General features: G+C 48.1%; 1 protein-coding gene across 1 annotated transcript in view; it reads left to right on the top strand.

The window, feature by feature from the left end:
- The window catches only part of myo15b (myosin XVB), a 520,694-nt gene that overhangs the window by 310,920 nt on the left and 187,118 nt on the right, over nt 1-22,656 (top strand). The window contains exons 45-49 of the mRNA XM_078226038.1: nt 2,959-3,178; nt 5,976-6,066; nt 13,038-13,296; nt 18,034-18,137; nt 20,233-20,292. Coding sequence (XP_078082164.1) covers nt 2,959-3,178; nt 5,976-6,066; nt 13,038-13,296; nt 18,034-18,137; nt 20,233-20,292 — 734 coding nt within the window. The remainder of the gene's footprint in view (nt 1-2,958; nt 3,179-5,975; nt 6,067-13,037; nt 13,297-18,033; nt 18,138-20,232; nt 20,293-22,656) is intronic.

Here is a 22,656-nt window from a genome sequence, read left to right on the forward strand (position 1 = left end):
TGGGGGGAGCATCTATCCACAGGTGGATCTTCCAGACCCAATGTCCTGGAGAATGTTTATCTTCCAGATTCAGAGTGCTCCCAGAGATTAGTCTTCATTTTCAGGCAGTCCGCCTTCTTTCTTCAGTAGTGGGTCAGTAATGTTGGGCGGCTTTTCAATATGGCACCCAGGCACAATGGTGGACTATGCACCACTCTGTGCAAAACACCTGGGTTTATAATAGGTGAGTTTGGAGCTGGAAGATTTAGCATGTTTTCCTGTCAGCCTCCTCAATGGGAAACAATCCATATTCCCATCTCCGCCACGGGATTTAGTCTCAGATTGGCAGCATTCCATCCATCGTTATTGGAGTAGAAAACTGATGAAAACAAATTTTTCACTTCTGATTGTGACAATTCTCACTGAAAGATGAGGATAGATTCCACAAATATGTGCTCATGCCTCTGAACTCAGGAGGCCATATGAAGAAATGTGGGGTTGCTGAATTCTCCAGGTTGCTAATATCTGTTCCAGGCAAGGCTCCATGTCAAGGCTGCGCATTCATGTGTTTTCTTATCTTTCTTTGGATAACAATGGTTCTCGAATAGTTTGTCCAAAATCCATTCATGTGAGTCTATGCAGTAATTTAAAGACATTTGAGTGGGCAGAGCATCTTTGTCAACTCCAGCGCTGCCCATCTGTAGGCTCTGAAAGGTTAACATGGGATAATCGAGCACTTGGGCAAAGTGCCAGAGGGCAGCAGCACATTACCCCAACCAGAATCAACATCTGAATTGCATCTGAGGTGTAAAGTATAAAAGCAATAGAGTGATGTCCTGAATCATGCTAACTCATTAACTCTTGTCAATTGCTGCAATCATAAATAGCAACATCATTCTCAGTGTCATTAGAAAGCAGCATGGCAGAAATCAGTTTACATAAAACGGGCACCTAACATGGCATATGCACACGCATTCCACAACAGAATTGCATTGCCAGCCTTATTGGTAAAGGTTCCAGACTCGGTATCTATGACCCAAGTCTGAACAGTTGTTAGACCCTTTCCATGTGCAAACACGGAGCTTAACACTTTTGTGAGGCCTCATTCCTGAAACCGGGCGGTCCTGAACCAACACCAAGTCTTCCAAAACCTGGCTCATTATTGGGACCATCTGAAACTACCGCCAGAAAGGAATTTTAAAAATGTTGATGTACTTGTTTGAATGTGAATCCAGGAGAAGCACTCCACAATCCTGGCCTCTTCCAATCACCGTATTGCTGGGGAGACAGCCTGTCTAATCGATGCCCAATTGATGTCTACAGATGGACAATATGCTGGTAAGGCGTGAGTGGCCTCAGTGCACACTCCCAATGCATATTTATCTCAAACCTGAGAAAAGACCAAAATGATTTCCACACTTATTACCATCAGGTATCTGATATTATTTATCCACAATATCTTAAAAATCCAGTGTGTTCTTCCTATTTGTCCCACATACTTCACGTTAATAAAGAACTCACTCAGTCTACTCTTAGCCTAAGTTGAACTTTTTGAAATTTGCCTTCCAGTTTTTCGTTCAATAATCAATCAGCTATTCTTAGATTTGAATCACTAGGCAGCTCTGGAGATTGTGTGGACTGTTTGTGCTCCAAGTTTAGAGTCTGCCTGCTGTTTGCTCAGGGATAGAAAGGCCAGGGTCTGTGCGTTTTACCTCTCTCACTGAACAGTCAAGGGACTCTCCAGCTGTTTTCTCCAACAGCTGGCCATTCAGTCAGCAGCTGCTCAGTTTGGGCTGAAATACTGCTGAGCAAACTTACTGATATTCATCCCAAAAATGCCAGGAAATCTCAGCTGGGCTGACAGCATCCATGGGGAGAGAATAGAGCTGGGAGATAAAAACTTACCAAAAAGTGGCAGGGTGTTGTTTTCAGTGAGAAAACCGGTGTGTTTCCCTCCACCATACAGGTGGATGGGGCCGTAGGACGCTGGCAAAACCCGGCTGCTCAGAGATCAGAGGGTGCCCCGAACAGCACCCGAGTAACTCCCGCCACCATGGAGGTCTCGGGCCCGGCCCCTCCTCCCCTGATCAGAGTTGGCACTTCTCCACCACCCCACCAACAGCATCCCCAGCTCCTCCATCCATTGCTGGCCACCACCATATCTAAATGAATCCCCCCACCTCCACATGATTCCCCCTGGAGCCTGCCCCTTGGCACAGGATGGTGCTGCTGGGTTGGCACTTTCAGGCTGGCATGGTACCAACCTGGCAGCACTGACCCACACCAAGAGGCAGTGCCCAGGGGCATTGCCAGGCCACTGCCTGACTATGTCGCTCTTCCCTAGGGGCTATTCTTACCTTTAGGACTCAGGGGAGACCCCCACAACATGTCGCGTCTCGGTGAGCCTGTTGTAAATGGTGCTGGTGTGATGTTACATCGGTGAGAAGGGACGTCCCAGAGAGGGTGTTCACTAATGACTCGCTAAGGTATTAAAATGAGCTTTCTGTGGTCCTGCAGCGAGTTTCCCACCACTCCACTGGCGAGGGACCAATAAGATCGGAACTCGGAATCTTGCCAGTGTGAATTGTGCTCTCTGGATTTTGAACACACACCGCCATTCCCGCAAATGCAGAGTGCGAGCTCAACAGCATCCCCCCCCAACCCCACCCCAATATTCTGAGTCTGGATGACTCTCCACAGATGCTGTCAGACCTGCTGAGATTTTCCAGCATTTTCTGTTTTTGTTTCAGATTCCAGCATCCGCAGTATTTTGCTTTTAGATTGCTGATATTCAAACTGTTACAATAAACCACTAGCCTTTTCAGCCCCTTCCCTCTGGTGCATTCAGTCACCCATCAAAAATACTGCACATTGTGACAGAATCGCATGAACACTGTTGTTTGCCCCTGGAGAATATAGTGAGGATTGTTATCTTCGATAAGCTTCAATGTAAACACTGTCAATTACTCATTCCTGTAGAGACCCCTCCTCCAGCAATGCCCATCAAAGAGCCAGAGCAGGAAAAGGAGGAAAAGGAGAAAGATCAGAGTGCAGGAGACAAGACTACAAAACCAAAAGCAGAGATAGTGAAGTCCAACCAGGGCACCACGCTACCAGAACCGAGTCAAAACATCCGAGAAATAATCAAACTGTACCAGAGCCAGCCAAAGGCACCGCCTCCTCTGTACCAGCCTGTCAGGTGAGAAGAGAATGTCCACACTGTCAGATTGTGAATGCTAATTCACCATGAACAATAAGTGATTTGTGTATTGATGGACATGGGACAAAGGCAGTTCCAATCCAATCTATTGTATCAGGTTCTTTGAAGATAGTGCTAACTTGGTAGGATGGGAAGATCAGATTTCCTGCTGTTGTACATGAGATTCCCAGAGCCAAGGGGCAGGAGTTTACCTCAGACTTAGGGACCCCAATCTGGGGATGAAATGGAATCCAGAGCATGCACTAACCGGCAGCAGAACTGTCTAAGCAATTTTACAGGAGATACCCATACCATCCCCTTATCCCTTGATATCTTCAATATCTAGTCATCTCTGTCTTGAACATACTCAATGACTGAGCTTCCACAGCCTCAGGGGCTAAGATTCACCACCCTCTGAGTGAAAAAATCCCTCCTCATCTCAATCTCTCTCAGAGACCGTGTCCCTTGGATCTAGACCACTTCCCAACTGAGGGAAACATTCTTCCTACATCTACCCTTTGGAACACTGGAATAATTTTGTAGGATTCAATGAGATCATCTCTCATTTCTTTAAACTCTAGAGAATACAGGCCCAATCAACTCAATGTCTCCTCAAAGGACAATCCTACCATTCCAAGGATCAGTCTGCACCCATTTGGAGCAAGACCCTGGACACCATTCAGGCTTAGGCTGGTAAGTGGCGAGAAACATTTGTGCCACACAATTGCCAGGCAATGTCCATCACCAATAGGAGAGAAGCCAGCCAACTCCCCTTGACATTCAACAGCTTTACTGTGGCTGGAGTCCCACTATCAAGATCCTGAGTTTACCATTCACAGCAACTGATCTGGACCAGCCATATAAATACTGGGACGACCAGAGCAGGTCAGAGGCTGGGAATTCTGTGCAGAGAAACTCACCTCTTGACTCCCTAAAGCCTGTCCACTATCGGCAAGGTACAAGTCAGGAGTGTACTAGAATACTCTCCATTTGCCTGGATGGGTGTGATTGGGAGAGGGAGGGGGTATGATTGGGGAGGGGCTGTGATTGGGGGAGGGAGTGGCTGTGAGTGGGGGAGGGGCTGTGAGTGGGGGAGAGGATGTGATTGGGAGGGGGTGGGATTGGGGAGAGGTTGAGATTGGGGAGGGGATGAGATTGGGGAGGGAGTGAGATTGGAGAGGGGATGTGATTGGGGGATGGGAGGGGATGTGATTGGGGGATGGGAGGGAGTGAGATTGGGGAGGGAGTGAGACTGGGGAGGGGAGGGGGTGTGATTGATTGGGGAGGGGTGTAAGATTGGGGAGGGGGTAAATTGGGGAGAGGAGGGGGTGTGATTGGGGGAAGGGGGTAAGATTGGTGAGGGCGTGAGATTGGGGAGAGGAGGGGGTGTGATTGGGGGAGGGGAGGGGGTGAGATTGGGGAGGGAGTGAGATTGGGGAGGGGAGGGGGTGTGATTGATTGGGGAGGGGGGTAAGATTGGGGAGGGGAGGGGGATGTAATTGGGGAGGGGCTGTGAGTGGGTGAAGGGAGGGGCTGTGATTGGGGGAGGGGAGGGGGTGAGATTGGGGAGGGGAGGGGGTGTGATTGATTGGGGAGGGGGATGTAATTGAGGAGGGGCTGTGAGTGGGTGAAGGGAGGGGCTGTGATTGGGGAAGGGGAGGGAGTGAGATTGGGGAGGGGCAGTGACTGGGGAGGGGGTTAGATTGCAAGGATTCTTTATGAATGGCACTTTGCATCTACATCAAGTTCATTCGGGATCTGCTGATGGGCTTCCTGTAAAGCTGATTTTCCAGCACGTTACGCTGACTGCATTTAGGGACAAAAGATCACCCTGCGAAAGGAACCCTGAAGCTGCCTCTAAACTCCTGGTTTGTGATGTAAAAGACAATAATATTTCTGACAAAAACCCTTTCTTGTTTCTCTTGAAGCCTCTATTAACATGGTGATTGGTGCAGCAGAGTGTGTGTTTCCCACACCACCACTCTGGAGGCTTCACTGCCTGTTGCATATCAGACACAGAGGCCGGAACTCTGCCACCTTGCCAGCCATGGAAGCAGCATGAGCGAGGGCCCGACAACGGAAATCTCCGTTGACCTCGGGCAGGAATTTCCAGTCTCGCCTGAGCAAGGCCGTAAAATCTCACTCAGTGTCTAGAATCATAGAACTCCTACAATGCAGAGGAGGCCACTCGGCCCATTGAGTCTGCACTGACTTTCCAACAGAGTATCCCACCCAAGCCCTATCTCCGTATGCCCCACTAATCCCTCTAACCTACACATCTTGGGACACTAAAGGGCAATTTTAGCCTGGCCAATCCACCTAACCAGCACATCTTTAGACTGTGGGAGGAAACTGGAGCACCCGGAGGAAACCCACGCAGACACAGGGAGAACATGCAGACTCCACACAGACAGTGACCCAAGCCGGGAATTGAACCCTGGTCCCTGGTGCTGTGAGGCTGCAGTGCTAACCGCTGTGCTAGTTGCCTCCTCATGGACCAAATTTAGTTGCCAACTCTGATTCGACATACAAGATAAAGACAAAATATTGCAGATCCTTTGAAGTGAATATTTTGGTATTGGTGTCCAGCATTGTGCGGTGTTTGATTGCTAACTTTATGAAAAGCTGCAAGCCACACTTTGTGTTTGCTGAATACCCAGTCACTTACCTGTTTGCAACTTAAACTGCCCTGACCCTTGAAGCCCATCAGCTGACCAGCTTTGTACTGGATGTTTAAAGCACCACTCCACACCCTCCTGTTGGTCCCACATCTAATTGTCCTCTACCGTTACTGCAGGAGGTCAGCGAAACCATTCCTGAAGAAAAACGATCCCAAGGACGAGGCGTTATCTCTTTTGGGAATGAAAGGATCAGCGTCCCCAACTGAGGTAAAGGTAGGCTTATCAACTCTGCTGGACATAATCCAGGAGAATAATCTCCACCCACCCCCACCCCCCCCCCCCCCACCCCACGCCCCTGGTCCCCACGCCCCCGGCCCCCTGCCGCCCAGCCCCCACCCCCCAGCCCCAGCCACCCAGCCTCCACCCCTGGCCCCCACCCCCACCCCTTGGCCCACACCCCCCCCTCCCCCTTGGCCCACTACCACCCCCCCCGGCCCCCACCTCCACCGGCCCTCAACCCCCAGCCCCCGCCCTCACACCCCCCACCCCCAACCCCACCCCATCCCCCAATCCCCGCCCTCATCCCCCCCCTCGGCCCCCACCCCCTGACCCCATCCCATCCCCATCCCCCGGTCCCCGACCCCCACCTCCAAGCTCCCACTGCCCCCCCCCCCAGCCCCACTCACTGCCCCACAGCCCCCATGCACCCAGCCCCCACCCCCCAATCCCCATTCCTCAACCCCCGCCCTCACCTGCCCGCCCACCCCCCGACCCCACCCCATCCTCCAACCCCCGTCCCCCACCCCCCCAACCCCCGCCCTCATCCCCCCGCCGGCCCCCACCCCCCGACCCCATCCGTCCCCCAACCCCCGGCCCCCACCCAGGCAGTCCGCTATTCCTCACCTCCAATATTTTCATTATCAAGAAGTAAATGAAGAAAGAAGTTAATATTTGAAGATGAATCTGTGGTTTTGGAGAGGCCGTGGTCGGCCGATATGTAGATAAACCGTGTATGAAATAATAATTACAAGAAGCAAATAGAAAATGGAGTGAATGTTTAAGTGTAATTCACATCTGGTGTAATTTGTGCGACTCTGGCACACACAGCTTCAGTGGGGCAGTGTGTCCTGTTTAGTGGTGTATCGCATTTTGAGCGATGCTGTTCTCTGGTTGAACTGTTTGAACAAGGCCCTGCCTGACGTTTCTTAGTTTAATTTGTAGAAGAACAAGTCATTCACCCAGTGCCCGGGCCAACATCTCCCCTCAACCAATACCACCAAAGCACATTAACTGATTATTTCTCCCACTCCTGCTTGTGTGATCTTGGATCAGATGCTGGGAACTCTGTAACGAGTAACTCACCACAGCAGGCAGCATCTTCCTGGCCCGACACGCAACCCTGGAACATCGAGATGACAAAGACACCGATGTCAGCCTGCTATCTATTGACTACAGCTCAGCCTTCAACATCATTATTCCCACGAAACTCATCTCCAAACTCCGTGGCCTGGGGCTCGGCTCCTCCCTCTGTGACTGGATCCCCTAGACTTCCTAACCCGCAGACCGCAATCAGTGAGGATAGGCAACAACACCCCCTCCATATCATCCTCAGTACCAGTGCCCCACAGGCCGTGTTATACTCCTTATACTATACTCGTACTATACTCCTTATACACTTCTGACTGTGTGGCCAAATTCCCCTCCAACTTTATTTTCAAATTTGCTGACGACACCACCGTAGTGAGTCGGATCTTAAGCAATGACGAGACAGAGTACAGGAATGAGATAGAGAATCTGGTGAACTGGTGCAACGACAATAATCCCTCCCTCATGTCAACAAAATGCAGGAGATAGTCATCGACTTCAGGAAGCGTAGTTGAGAACATGCCCCTGTCTACATTACTGGGGATTAAATAGAAATGGTTGAGAGCTTCAAGTTCTTAGGTGTCCAGGTCACCAACAACCTGTCCTGGTCCCTCCATGCTGACACTATAGTTAAGAAAGCTCACCAACGCTTCTACTTTCTCAGAAGACTAAGGAAATTTGGCATGTCTGCTACAACTCTCACCAACTTTTACAGATACACCATAGAAAGCATTCTTTCTGGTTGTATCACAGCTTGGTATGGCTCCTGCCCTATTCCAAGACCGCAAGAAACTGCAAAGGGTCGTGAACAAAGCCCAGTCCATCACTCAAACCAGCCTCCCACCCATTGACTCTGTCTACACTTCCTGCTGCCTTGAAAAAGCAGCCAGCATAATTAAGGACCCCACACACCCCAGACATACTCTCTTCCACCTTCTTCCATCGGGAAAAAATACAAAAATTTGAGGACACGTACCAACCGACTCAAAAACAGCTTCTTCCCTGCTGCCTTCAGACTTTTGAATGGACCAAACTTGTATTAAAGTGATCTTTCTCGACACCCTAGCTATGACTGTAACACTCTGCACTCACTCCTTTCCTTCTCTATGAACGGTATGCTTTGTCTGTGTAACGCGCAAGAAACAATACTTTTCACTGTATACCAATACATGTGACAATAATAAATCAAATCACCTCCTGACTCCCAGAGCCTGTCCACCATCTACCAGGTACAAATTTGGAGTGTGATAGAATATTCTTCACTTGCCTGGATGAGTGCAGCTCCAACAACTTTTAAGAAGCTTGATTGGGAAGCAGGCAGTCAGCTTGACTGGCACCCCATTCACCATCTTAAATATTCATTCCAACCAATGCACAGTATCAGCAGTGTGTACTATATACAAGATACACTGCAACAACTCGCCAAGGCTCCTTCAACAGCACCTTCCAAACCCACGACCTCTACCACCAAGCAAGACAAGCAGATGAGAACACCACCACCTGGAGGTTCCCCTCTAAGTCACTCACCATCCTGACTTGGAAATATATCGCCATTTTTTCACTGTTGCAGGGTCTAAATTCTGGAACATCCTTTCTAACAGCACTGTGGGTGTACTTACACCTCAGGGACTGCTGCAGTTCAAGAAGGCAGCTCACCACTACCTTTTCAAGAACAACTAGGTTGGGCATTCAGTGTTAATCTTGCCAGCAATGTTCACATCCCAAGAATTATTATTTTTTAATTGGCTACTGTGTTTGCTTACTTAACAATTACTGGAACTTTGAAGGAATTCATTGGGTGAGATGTAATGCCAACAGGACGAGTTTGGAGGTAGGGGTGGCATTTAATTAGATGGGAAGGTGCCAGATGGGGGTGGCGCTGCCTCCTTATCTCTATCTTGGCGGTAGAGATTCTGTATTGTCAGGTACTTGGTGGCAGATCACGGAACCCAGCATTGGGAAGGGAGGCCCTCTGATGCCACCCTCTGCCCTTGCCCCCAACTGCCATTCATGCTCACTCCTGTGGCCTGGATCCCTTGCTAATTCTCAGGCTTGAGTGGATGTATTGCCAACAGCTACACTGCTTCACCACACCCCGGGACCGTGACCTCGGGAGGGCCTACCGCTGGTGATGTAAGTGCTTGATTGGCACATATTATTGCCCTAAGGAGAGCACGGTAGCAGAGTAGTTAGCACTGCTGCTTCACAGTGCCAGGGACCCGGGTTCAATTCCCAGCTTAGGTCACTGCCTGTGTGGAGTCTGCACATTCTCCCCGTGTCTGCGTGGGTTTCCTCCGGGTGCTCCGGTTTCCTTTCACAGTCTGAAAGATGTGCTCGTTAGGTGCATTGGCCGTGCTAAATTCTCCCTCAGTTGTACCTGAACAGGCGCCGGAGTGTGGTGACTAGGGGATTTTCACAGTAACTTCAATGCAGTGTTAATGTAAGCCGACTTGTGACATTAATAAAAAAACTAAACTAAACTATAAAGGAGGCAGACACTGGGCATCCACTGGCATGGAACACCCCTAACACCTGGATGAAATCCTCTCATTGTGTCTGAAACACTTTGCTGTTTTTCTGAGCGATGTGATAAGGCAGTTTCTAAAGTTGTCTTTTTGAATGTTTTTCTGTGATATGTTTTTCATGTGTTTATAAAAATGTCGCAATTAAAACTGTTCGATTGCACTGCGATTTCCCATGTGATTCGAATTAAAATGTAACGTGCCGGTGGCGTACCTGCAGCTACGTGATGGGGAAGCATTTCCCCAGTGAATCCCCCAAGGAAGCAAGGACAGGCAGGTTATATACACCCCCCCCCACCGCACCCCCTCCCCCCCCACCGCACCCCCCCCCCCCCCCACCGCACACCCCCCCCCCCCCCCTCCACCACACCCCCTTCCCCCCCCCCGCCACCCCGGTCACACCCACACACGCCCCTCATCACACCCACAACTTCCCAGCCCAATGACATTCCCATTAACATAGACTTCCAAACACAAAGGTAGCATGGGTGTATTCCAAAATAAAATCTCATTTCTAAATTTTCAGGTTATTTATTCTTACGTGTGTCATTGTTATTTGAGACTGGTTTAGTAAGAGTTAAATGCAAATTGGCACATATTGATGGTTACAGGGAAGTCGGGGCCATTCATTGAAACAATGGATAAAAGCAAATTACTGCAGATGCTGGAATATGAAACCAGAAAAGAAAATGCTGGAAAATCTCAGCAGGTCTGGCAGCATCTGTAAGGAGAGAAAAGAGCTGATTTTTCGAGTCCAGATGACCCTTTGTTAAATAAGAACATAAGAACATAAGAAATAGGAGCAGGAGTAGGCAATCTAGCCCCTCGAGCCTGCCCCGCCATTCAATAAGATCATGGCTGATCTGAAGTGGATCAGTTCCACTTACCCGCCTGATCCCTATAACCCCTAATTCCCTTACCAATCAGGAATCCATCTACCCGTGATTTAAACATATTCAACGAGGTAGCCTCCACCACTTCAGTGGGCAGAGAATTCCAGAGATTCACCACCCTCTGAGAGAAGAAGTTCCTCCTCAACTCTGTCCTAAACTGACCCCCCTTTATTTTGAGGCTGTGCCCTCTAGTTCTAGTTTCCTTTCTAAGTGGAAAGAATCTCTCCATCTCTACCCTATCCAGCCCCTTCATTATCTTATAGGTCTCTATAAGATCCCCCCTCAGCCTTCTAAATTCCAACGAATACAAACCCAATCTGCTCAGTCTCTCCTCATAATCAACACCCCTCATCTCTGGTATCAACCTGGTGAACCTTCTCTGCACTCCCTCCAAGGCCAATATATCCTTCCGCAAATAAGGGGACCAATACTGCACACAGTATTCCAGCTGCGGCCTCACCAATGCCCTGTACAGATGCAGCAAGACATCTCTGCTTTTGTATTCCATCCCCCTTGCGATATAGGCCAACATTAAAGCTTTGATGCTGCCAGACCTGCTGAGATTTTCCAGCATTTTCTCTTTTGGTTTCATTGAAACAATGTTGTGTTTTACATTCACTTTTTATTGAAAATTCGTGTTAGTGTGCTGTGTTAGACTCAGCAATCTGGGGGACATGCCTGAACTTGCACTCGCTGGCCCCTCCCTTCTACACATTGTGAAGGACAATGTCCAAGGTCAGTCTCCACAAGGATAACTGAAATGTTGGAGGGAAACCCTGTAAAGACTCTGCCAGCCAACCACACCTCCCCCCCCCCCCCCCCCCAACCACCAACCATGTCTCGAATACCAGGCCCTTCCCAATTCACTCCTCCAAGTCCCACACCCCAGCACTGACTCACCCTCACCGGCCCCGAACCTCTGTGCAAGCTGCCGTTCTGCAGCTTGTGTTGCAGACTTCAACAAGGAAAACTGCTGACCTCCGACACAACTGCACAAAGCCGCTGGCTTCACACCACCTTGAAACACTGTGAACCACGCAATTCTTGTGCACTGCTGCCTTTATCCTGAAGGTAAGTTGTCATTTTAAAAAGTTTATGCTGATGAGAATTCATATCATGTAAATGTATTAAGACCATAAGACCATAAGACATAGGAGCGGAAGTAAGGCCATTCGGCCCATCGAGTCCACTCCACCATTCAATCATGGTTGATTTCAACTCCATTTACCCGCTCTCTCCCCATAGCCCTTAATTCCTCGAGAAATCAAGAATTTATCAATTTCTGTCTTGAAGACGCTCAACGTCTCGGCCTCCACAGCCCTCTGTGGCAATGAATTCCACAGACCCACCACTCTCTGGCTGAAGAAATTTCTCCTCATCTCTGTTCTAAAGTGACTCCCTTTTATTCTAAGGCTGTGCCCCCGCGTCCTAGTCTCCCCTGTTAATGGAAACAACTTCCCTACGTCCATCCTATCTAAGCCGTTCATTATCTTGTAAGTTTCTATCAGATCTCCCCTCAACCTCCTAAACTCCAATGAATATAATCCCACGATCCTCAGACGTTCATCGTATGTCAGGCCTACCATTCCTGGGATCATCCGTGTGAATCTCCGCTGGACCCGCTCCAGTGCCAGTATGTCCTTCCTGAGGTGTGGGGCCCAAAATTGCTCACAGTACTCCAAATGGGGCCTAACCAGTGCTTTATAAAGCCTCAGAAGTACATCCCTGCTTTTGTATTCCAAGCCTCTTGAGATAAATGACAACATTACATTTGCTTTCTTAATTACGGACTCAACCTGCAAGTTTACCTTTAGAGAATCCTGGACTAGGACTCCCAAGTCCCTTTGCACTTTAGCATTATGAATTTTGTCACCGTTTAGAAAATAGTCCATGCCTCTATTCTTTTTTCCAAAGTGTACAACCTCGCACTTGCCCACGTTCTAAGTATGAAGCCACCACAGGCCGCAGTGAGGCCCCGACGCCTCAAGAACACTACTGAGTAGATTTCTCCAGCTCATCCTGCCATTGGGAAAGTGAGATTTCACATTACTCCTAATGACGTTCCCTGCACATCATGTTTCCCATTCTTCTGAGCACCATAAAATCCCACTCAAACTGTTCCACGGTGCTTAGTATTGAAAAACAAGACTTTCTTTTCCCTGGTTTCTCACATTCCCTAAAGTCAGGTGAGTGATCACTTACGTTAACAGTGTCATGTGGTGGCTGAACAGGGTCAGATCAATGGGGCAGGAGAGGCTTCAGGCAGAGGCGGACACATCTCATCAGGAGGCAAGGAGTTACAGGGGTTAGACGGACATGTCACAGACCTGGCGATTTGATGATTTGTTGACGATCTGATGCCAATAGGCTGAGGTGTTTGAAGGCAAATAAATAATGACTAAAAGGTTACTAATGAAAATCAATGCTTTCCCTAAAGCCTCGACTATTTCTATTGCAGAATGGTTTTACCTCTGCCAGCAAGGAAACTCCGTCTGCAAAGGTTCCACCTAAACCAGCGCCAAAACCACAAAATCGTGCCCCGTCCTCACGCCGTTCAATACAGGACCAACTCACACAGATATTTTCTCCATCGACAATAGGACCTCTACTGCCTGCCCCTCCCCCACCTCCTCCTCCCCCCTTTGATCCTCCTTCACCATCAGCATCTAGCAGTGAACCCCATCTGCTGCCTACACTTCCACAAAACAGAGAGACAGGTAAGGCAAAACACATGTTTCAAAGTTTCATGGGGTGTGGTGTCACCAGAAAGGCAAAGATTATTGCCCATCCCTAATTACTCTTGAGAAGGTGGTAGTGAGCTGCCTTCTTGAATTACTATAGATGTTTCAGGCGTGATAGAGGGGGATGTAAAAGGGGTGGGGGAGTTGCACTACTGGTTAAGAAGAATATCACAGCTGTACTCCGGGAGGCCATCTCGGAGGGCTCATACAGCAAGGCAATATGGGTAGAGCTCAGGAATAGGAAAGGTGTAGTTACAATGTTGGGGGTTTACTATAGGCCACTCAACTGCCAGCGGGAGATTGAGGAACAGATGTGTAGGCAGATTTTGGCAAGGTGTAAAAGTAACAGGGTTGTTGTGGTGGGAGATTTTAACTTCCCCTATATTGACTGGGACTCACTTAGTGCTAGGGGCGTGGATGGGGCAGAGTTTGTAAGGAGCATCCAGGAGGGCATCCTGAAACAGTATGTAGATAGTCCAACTAGGGAAGGGGCCATACTGGACCTGGTATTGGGGAATGAGCCCGGCCAGGTGGTCGATGTTTCAGTAGGGGAGCAGTTCGGGAACAGTGACCACAATTCAGTAAGCTTTAAGGTACTGATGGATAAAGATAAGTGTAGTCTTCAAGTTAAGGTGCTAAATTGGGGGAAGGCTAATTACAACAATATTAGGCAGGAACTGAAGAATGTAGATTGGGGGCAAATGTTTGAGGGCAAATCAACATCTGGCATGTGGGAGGCTTTCAAGTGTAAGTTGATAGGGATTCAGGAGCGGCACATTCCTGTAAGGATAAGTATGGCAAGTTTTGGGAACCTTGGATAACGAGAGATATTGTGAGCCTAGTCAAAGAGAAAAAGGAAGCATTTGTCAAAGCTAGGAGGCTGGGAACACACGAAGCAAGTGTGGAATACAAGGAAAGTAGAAAGAAACTTAAGCAAGGAATAAGAAGAGCTAAAAGGGGTCATGGAAAAGCATTGGCCAGCAGGATTAAGGAAAATCCCAAGGCTTTTTACACATATATAAAGAATAAGAGGGTAGCCAGGGAGAGGGTTGGCCCACTCAAGGACAAGGGAGGGAATCTATGTGTGGAGCCAGAGGAAATAGGCAAGGTATTAAATGAGTAGTTTGTGTCAGTATTCACCAAAGAGAAGGACTTGGTGGATGATGAGTCTGGGAAAGGATGTGTAGATAGTTTGAGTCATGTTGAGATCAAAAAGGAGGAGGTATTGGGGTTCTTGAGAAACATCAAGGTAGACAAGTCTCCAGGGCCTGATGGAATATACCCCAGAATACTGAGAGAGGCAAGGGAGGAAATTGCTGGGGCCTTGAGAGAAATCTTTGTATCCTCACTGGCTACAGGGGAGGTCATGATGTGGAGATGCCGGCGTTGGACTGGGGTAAGCACAGTAAGAGTTTGAACAACACCAGGTTAAAGTCCAACAGGTTTATTTGGTAGCAAATGCCATTAGCTTTCAGAGCGCTGCTCCTTCATCAGATGGAGTGGAAATCTGCTCTCAAACAGGGCACAGAGACACAAAAATCAAGTTACAGAATACTGATTAGAATGCGAATCTCTACAGCCAACCAGGTCTTAAAGATACAGACAATGTGAGTGGAGGGAGCATTAAGCACAGGTTAAAGAGATGTGTATTGTCTCCAGACAGGACAGCCAGTGAGATTCTGCAAGTCCAGGAGGCAAGCTGTGGGGGTTACTGATAGTGTGACATAAATCCAACATCCCGGTTTAGCCGTCCTCATGTGTGCGGAACTTGGCTATCAGTTTCTCCAAGGCGGCCTTCACGACACACAACAGCTTTGACAAAGGGTCATCTGGACTTGAAACGTCAGCTCTTTTCTCTCCTTACAGGTGCTGCCAGACCTGCTGAAATTTTCCAGCATTTTTTCTTCTGGTTTCTGTCTATTGCTTGCTGCTTTTGCTGTCTGACACACAAAATATTCTTGTGTTGTTTAACTTCACCAGGTTGACACCTCATTTTTAAGTGTGCCTGGTGTTGCTCCTGGCATGTCCTCCTGAACTCTTCATTGAACCAGGATTGATCCCCTGGCTTGTTGGTAATATGCTGGACCATGAGTTTACAGATTATGGCTGAATACAGTTTGACTACTGGTGATGGCACACAGTGCCCAGTCTTGATCTGTGACATCTGTTTGAAGTCTATCCCATTTGACACAGTGGTCGTGCCACACAACACAATGGAGGTTACGCTCAGTATGAAGATGGGACTTTGTTTCCACAAAGATTGTGGTGGTAATTCCCACCACTTTCATGGGCAGATGCATCTGCGGCAGGCAGGTTAGTGAGGATGAGGTCAAGTTGGTTTTTCTCTCTTGTTGGTTCACTCACCACCTGCTGCAGTCCCAGTCTAGCAGCGATGTCCTTTCGCACTCAGCCAGCTCAGTTAATCGTGGTACTACCGATCCACTCTTGGTGATGGACGTTGAAGTCCCATCCAGAGTACATTCGGTGCCCTTGTGCTCAATACAGAGGAAGTACTGATGCATCGGCTGAGAGAGAGGGTGGTAGTGTATACCACCGTGTGACCACCTCTGTTGGGTGTGCCCTGCCGGTGGGACAGGACATACCCAGGGAGGGTGATGGTGGAGTCTGGGACATTATCTGTAAGGTATGATTCCGTGAGTATGACAATGTCAGGCTGTTGCTTGACTAGTCTGTGGGACAGCTCTCCCAATTTTGCCACAAGCCCCCAGATGTTAGTAAAGAGGGTTCTGTATGGTCCACAGGGCTGGGTATACTGTGTTGTTTCTGGTGTCTAGGTCAATGTCAGGTGGTCTGTCCAGATTTATTCCTTATCGACAGTTTTCTGAAGCCGTTTGGCACAACTGAGTGTCTCGCTTGGCCATTTCAGAGGGGCAGTTAAGGATCAACCACATTGCTGTGGCTCTGGAGCTACACTTAGGCCAGACCACACAAAGGTGCCGATTTCCTTGCTTTCAGGGTATGAGTGAGTCAGATGGGTTTCTATGACAGGGCGGCACAGTAGCACAGTGGTTAGCACTGCTGCTTCACAGCTCCAGGGTCCCGGGTTCGATTCCCGGCTCGGGTCACTGTCTGTGTGGAGTTTGCACATTCTCCTCGTGTCTGCATGGGTTTCCTCCGGGTGCTCCGGTTTCCTCCCACAGTCCAAAGATGTGCGGGTTAGGTTGATTGGCCAGGTTAAAAATTGCCCCTTAGAGTCCTGGGATGCGTAGGTCAGAGGGATTAGCGGGTAAATATGTGAGGATAGGGCCTGGGTGGGATTGTGGTCGATGCAGACTCGATGGGCCGAATGGCCTCCTTCTGCACTGTAGGGTTTCTATGGTTTCTATGGACAATTGATGATAGTCTCATGGCACCACAACTGAGAGTAGCTTTCAACTCCAGGTGTTTTTATTAATTAATTAAATTCAACCTACCCCAAGAGGGGGTAATCTCACACTTTATCAGACTTTATCAGGGTCGTATCTTATGAATTCATGCTCCCAGACAGATCTTCACTCAGTGGGATCTTGTATTGAGCATTTAAGCATTTACCTTAAACATTCGCTGCCTCTGCACCAACACGTGGTGTACACTAAATACAAGATGCTCTGAGCTTCCCTTGACAGTACGTTTCAAACTGATGGGGCTGAATTCTCCGGCCGCGCTGGTCTAAAAGCCGGAAATTCCTGCCCGACTGCCAATGGGCCTTCACATTGCCCACAACCCGCCCACTACATTGCAGTGTCGGGCGGGGTGGGAGAATTCGGGCCAGGACCTCTGCTACACAAAGGTACAAGAGGTGTAGACACATGGGAATACCATCGCCTGGAGGTTCCCCTCCAACCACACACCATCCTGACTTGGAAATATATCGCTGCTCCATCACAGTTGTTGGATCAAAATCCTGGAATTCCCTTCCCAACACCACAAAGACTGCAGCAGTTCAAGAATTTAGCTCACCGCCACTATGTAAAAATTCTTTCTTCAGACTGGAATATCGGTGGCAAGGCTAACGTTTCTCACTCATCAATTAGAGATGGACAGTAAGTGCCAGCGATGCCCAGATCTCACTAAATAAGAATTGCATCAACACTAATGAACCATTTGTAAAGTTTATGTTCAAGAATAAATTTCGTTGACATTGTACCATCTCCATAGGAGATGCAGGACTGTCTCTGTACATGTCTTTGTGATTGGCTTCAACATTCTCTTAACTGAGAGCCTTGTTGTTGGGCAGTCTGAATCTGCAGCTCTGAGCAACAGCCAGTCATCCTCTCACTCCAACTTTCTCATATCCACCCAGCAGGCAGCACTCTCTCTGCTGAGGGAAATAGTTGTGGGTGTAAGTTCCATTCCAACAGGTTAGCCATAATCTAGGCTGATACTTCAGTGCAGTATTGAGGCAGCCCTGCATGATGCAGGGTGATTCCCATAACAGGAGCAAATAAAGCCAGGCCCAGTCTGGCCTTGGGATGCCACTATTTGAAGTACAGCAGCAGGAATCTCCTGATCTTTGCCAATATTCATTCTCAGCTAAAATTGTGAAATACATGCTTCACTGCTGTTTCTAGAATCTGCTGGAGGATGAAATGGAATTGCATTTTCTTACACGACAACAATGATATTATTTCACTCTGTGCTTTGTTAGTTATTTAACAGTTTGGAAGAAAATGGAAGTGCCTTAAAAAGTTTTTTTTCTCTTTATCTTAACAGTGTTGTTACAAGATGAGAATATCAATACCAATCTGTACAGGAAGACAGCAAGCGTATACTTTTCATACATCAATATACCCTGGAAACTCTACCTACGCAAAGAGGTAAGGACTGCACAAACTATGATAGTAATCAGTAACAAAGGAATCAGACAAAGCAACAGTCAGTAATCATTAACAAGTACAGGACACAGGGACTGTCAATAATCAGTAACAGGTACGGGATACAGGGGTTATCAATAAGACCATAATCAGCAGGAACAGGAGGAGGCCATTCGGCCCCTTGAATCTGCTCCACCATTCAATAGAATCATGGCCGATCCAACATTGCTCATGTCCACTTTCCTGCCCTTTCCCTGTAACCCTTGATTCCTTTACTGATCAAAAAGCTATCTATCTCAACCTTAAATATACACAAGGACTCTGCCCCCACAGCTCCCTGTGACAATGAATTCCAAAGACACTCAACTCTCTGAGAGAAGAAATTCCTCCTCATGTCAATCTTAAATTGGCATCCTTTTATTCTGAGACTATGCCCTCTGGTCCTAGACTCCCCCATGATGGAAAACATCCTCTCAGCATTTACCCTGTCAAGCCCCTTAAGAATCCTCTGTGTTTCAATGAGATCATCTCTCATTCTTCTAAAATCCAGTTGATATCAAGTGAGCCTCACCCTGTTTAACCTTTCCTCATAAGACAGTCCCTCCATAGCAGAGATCATCCTCGTGAACCTTCTCTGAACTGCCTCACATGAAATAACATCTTTCCTTAAATAAGGGGACCAAAACTGCTCACAGTGCTCCAGATGTGGTCTCACCAGTACTTTGTACAGTTGCAGCAACACATCCCTACTCTTATACACCAACCCCCTTGAAATAATGGCCAACATTCCATTAGCCTTCCTGAATAGCTGCTGTACCTGTCAGTAATCAGCAATAGTTGTTGTTATGCCCGCAGTAGCGGATCCTAGGGTGACAAGGTGGCACAGTGGTTAGCACTGCTGCCTCACATTCAATTCCAGGCTTGGGTCACTGTCTGTGTGGAGTCTGCACGTTCTCCCTGTGTCTGCGTGGATTTCCTCCGGGTGCTCCAGTTTCTTTCTTCAGTCTGAAAGACATGCTGGTTAGGTGCATTGGCCATGCTAAATTTTCCCTCAGTGTACCCAAACAGGTGCCGCAGTGTGACGACTAGGGGATTTTCACAGTAACTTCAATGCAGTGTTAATGTAAGCCTACTTGTGACACTAATAAGTAAACTTTACATTACTTTAACTTTGCTTTTTAAAAAAAAAATATGAAAGCTTGTTATTTATTAAAAACACAAAGCCTCAAAATCCAAGCTGAAGAATGTTTTCTTTACAAGAGTCAAACAAAGCAAACCCAAAATACTATCTTAACTCTCACCTATAGTCTGCAACACTGAATCAACGTAAATTAAACATGAATTAGCAGGCAAATTGTGGTGGATTATAATCTATAAATTACACATTCAATGGCTCTTTTTTAGTTGCTGTCAGTAACAGAATCTTGGGAATGAAAGCCTAGTAACATCTTGACAGTCATCGCTAAATGTGGATTAGTGTCAGGACTGCGTGTTGTCATGGACAGAAATCTTTGGCATCACTTAGAATTGTCCCGTATCTTGCATTAATGTACAGTGTTTCACTTTTACTGTGAGGGTGACCCTCTTAATATATCACTGTTTCACCCTCCTCACTAAACTGCTGGAATTTAGCCCAATGATCCTCACAAGCTCACCAAGTTTCTCATTCTTGGTGAGGCTCAAGCACTTACTGTGGGTGTCAGTGTATTGACAGGGTGGATGTGGAGAGGGTGTTTCCTCTTGTGGGAGAATCTAGAAACAGGGGTCACTAAGTGGTCACCCATTTAAGCTAGAGAAGAGAAGATTTTTTTCTCTCAGAGTCATGAGCCTTTTCTTCCACTGCCTTTTGTGGAAGAGAGTTCCAGGGTCTTTGAATATTGTAAAGGCTGAGCTGGACAGATTCTTAATTAACAAGAGGGTAAAAGGTTATTGGGAGTCAGGCAGGAATGTGAAGTTGAAGTTGCAATCAGATCAGACATGATCTTATTGAATAGTGGAGCAGGCCCGAGGGGCCGAATGGCCTACTGTATCTATATATGTATGATCGATATTCCTGACCTGGCATATTATATAACTAACTCTTGGCTTTACCCAACAGCTGTTTTATCCACGGGAGAGGTTTAACACTGACTACGTTCTCAATCTGATGTGTGAGCAGGTAAGAACAAACTAACAGGAATGTTTCAGCTCCTACACAGACTGAGACAAGAGCATTGTTAAACAAAGAGATTAAACTGCAGGACTAAAAATACACAGCTTCAAGACAAAACACACATCAATTATATTCACAAAAATAAAAAAGGGATTCACCATGTTCGACAGCAAACTGTGATACAGGACTGCATGCTGCACGGGACTGAGATACAGGACTGTGTGCTGTACGGGACTGAGATACAGGACTGTGTGCTGTACGGGACTGAGATACAGGACTGTGTGCTGCACGGGACTGAGATACAGGACTGTGCTGTACGGGACTGAGATACAGGACTGTGTGCTGCACGGGACTGAGATACAGGACTGTGCTGTACGGGACTGAGATACAGGACTGTGTGCTGTACGGGACTGAGATACAGGACTGTGTGCTGTACGGGACTGAGATACAGGACTGTGCTGTACGGGACTGAGATACAGGACTGTGTGCTGTACGGGACTGTGATACAGGACTGCATGCTGCACGGGACTGAGATGCAGGACTGTGTGCTGTACGGGACTGAGATACAGGACTGTGTGCTGTACGGGACTGAGATACAGGACTGTGTGCTGCACGGGACTGAGATACAGGACTGTGCTGTACGGGACTGAGATACAGGACTGTGTGCTGTACGGGACTGAGATACAGGACTGTGTGCTGTACGGGACTGAGATACAGGACTGTGTGCTGTACGGGACTGAGATACAGGACTGTGTGCTGTACGGGACTGAGATACAGGACTGTGTGCTGCACGGGACTGAGATACAGGACTGTGTGCTGTACGGGACTGAGATACAGGACTGTGTGCTGTACGGGACTGAGATACAGGACTGTGTGCTGCACAGGACTGAGATACAGGACTGTGCTGTACGGGACTGAGATACAGGACTGTGTGCTGTACGGGACTGAGATACAGGACTGTGTGCTGTACGGGACTGAGATACAGGACTGTGCTGTACGGGACTGAGATACAGGACTGTGTGCTGTACGGGACTGTGATACAGGACTGCATGCTGCACGGGACTGAGATGCAGGACTGTGTGCTGTACTGGACTGAGACAGAGGACTGAGTGCTGTACGAGACTGAGATACAGGACTGTGTGCTGTATGGGATAAGTTACAGGACTGTGTGCTGTATGGGACTCAGATGCAGGACTTTGTGCTGTGTGGACTGAAATACAGGACTGTGTGCTGTACAGGACTGAGATACAGGACTGTGTGCTGCATGGGAATGAGATACAGGACTGCGTGCTGTATGGAATGAAATACAGGACTGTGTGCTGTACGGGACTGAGATATAGGACTGTGTGCTGCATGGGAATGAGATACAGGACTGCGTGCTGTATGGAATGAAATACAGGACTGTGTGCTGTACTGGACTGAGATGGAGGACTGTGTGCTGTACGGGACTGAGATACAGGACTGTGTGCTGTACGGGACTGAGATACAGGACTGTGTGCTGCATGGGAATGAGATACAGGACTGCGTGCTGCATGGGAATGAGATACAGGACTGCGTGCTGTATGGAATGAAATACAGGACTGTGTGCTGTACTGGACTGAGATGGAGGACTGTGTGCTGTACGGGACTGAGATGGAGGACTGTGTGCTGTACGGGACTGAGATACAGGACTGTGTGCTGTACTGGACTGAGATGGAGGACTGTGTGCTGTACGAGACTTAGATACCGGACTGTGTGCTGTATGGGACTGAAATACAGGACTGTGTCCTGCATGAGTCGCAGATACAGGACTGTGTGCTATACGGGAGTGAGATACGGGACTGCATGCTGTACGGGACTGTGATTCAGGACTGTGCGCTCTACAAAACTGAGATACAGGACTGTGTGTTGTACAAGACTCAGATACGGGATTGTGCGCTGTACAGGGCTAAGGTACAGGACTGTCTGCTGTACGGGACTCAGATGCAGGACTTTGTGCTGTGTGGACTGAAATACAGGACTGTGTGCTGTACGGGACTGAGATACAGGACTATGTGCTCTATGAAACTGAGATACAGGACTGTGTGCTGTACGGGACTCAGATACAGGATCGCTTTGGATACTGTTGAGGGGAATGGCCTCTCTAGGGAATGATGTGGAGATGCCGGCGTTGGACTGGGGTAAACACAGTAAGAAGTTTAACCTGGTGTTGTTAAACTTCTTACTCTCTAGGGAAAGCAGCAGCAGCCAAACTCATTGCACCACGGTTGGTTCTGCTGCAGAGGGGAGGGGTAAAAAATGTGCCAGTGCAATAGTTATCGGGGATTCAATTGTAAGGGGAACAGACAGGCATTTCTGTGGCCGCAAACGAGATTCCAGGATGGTATGTTG

This window comes from Mustelus asterias, chromosome 12 (assembly GCF_964213995.1).
Source record: "Mustelus asterias chromosome 12, sMusAst1.hap1.1, whole genome shotgun sequence".
Classification (NCBI taxonomy): domain Eukaryota; kingdom Metazoa; phylum Chordata; class Chondrichthyes; order Carcharhiniformes; family Triakidae; genus Mustelus; species Mustelus asterias.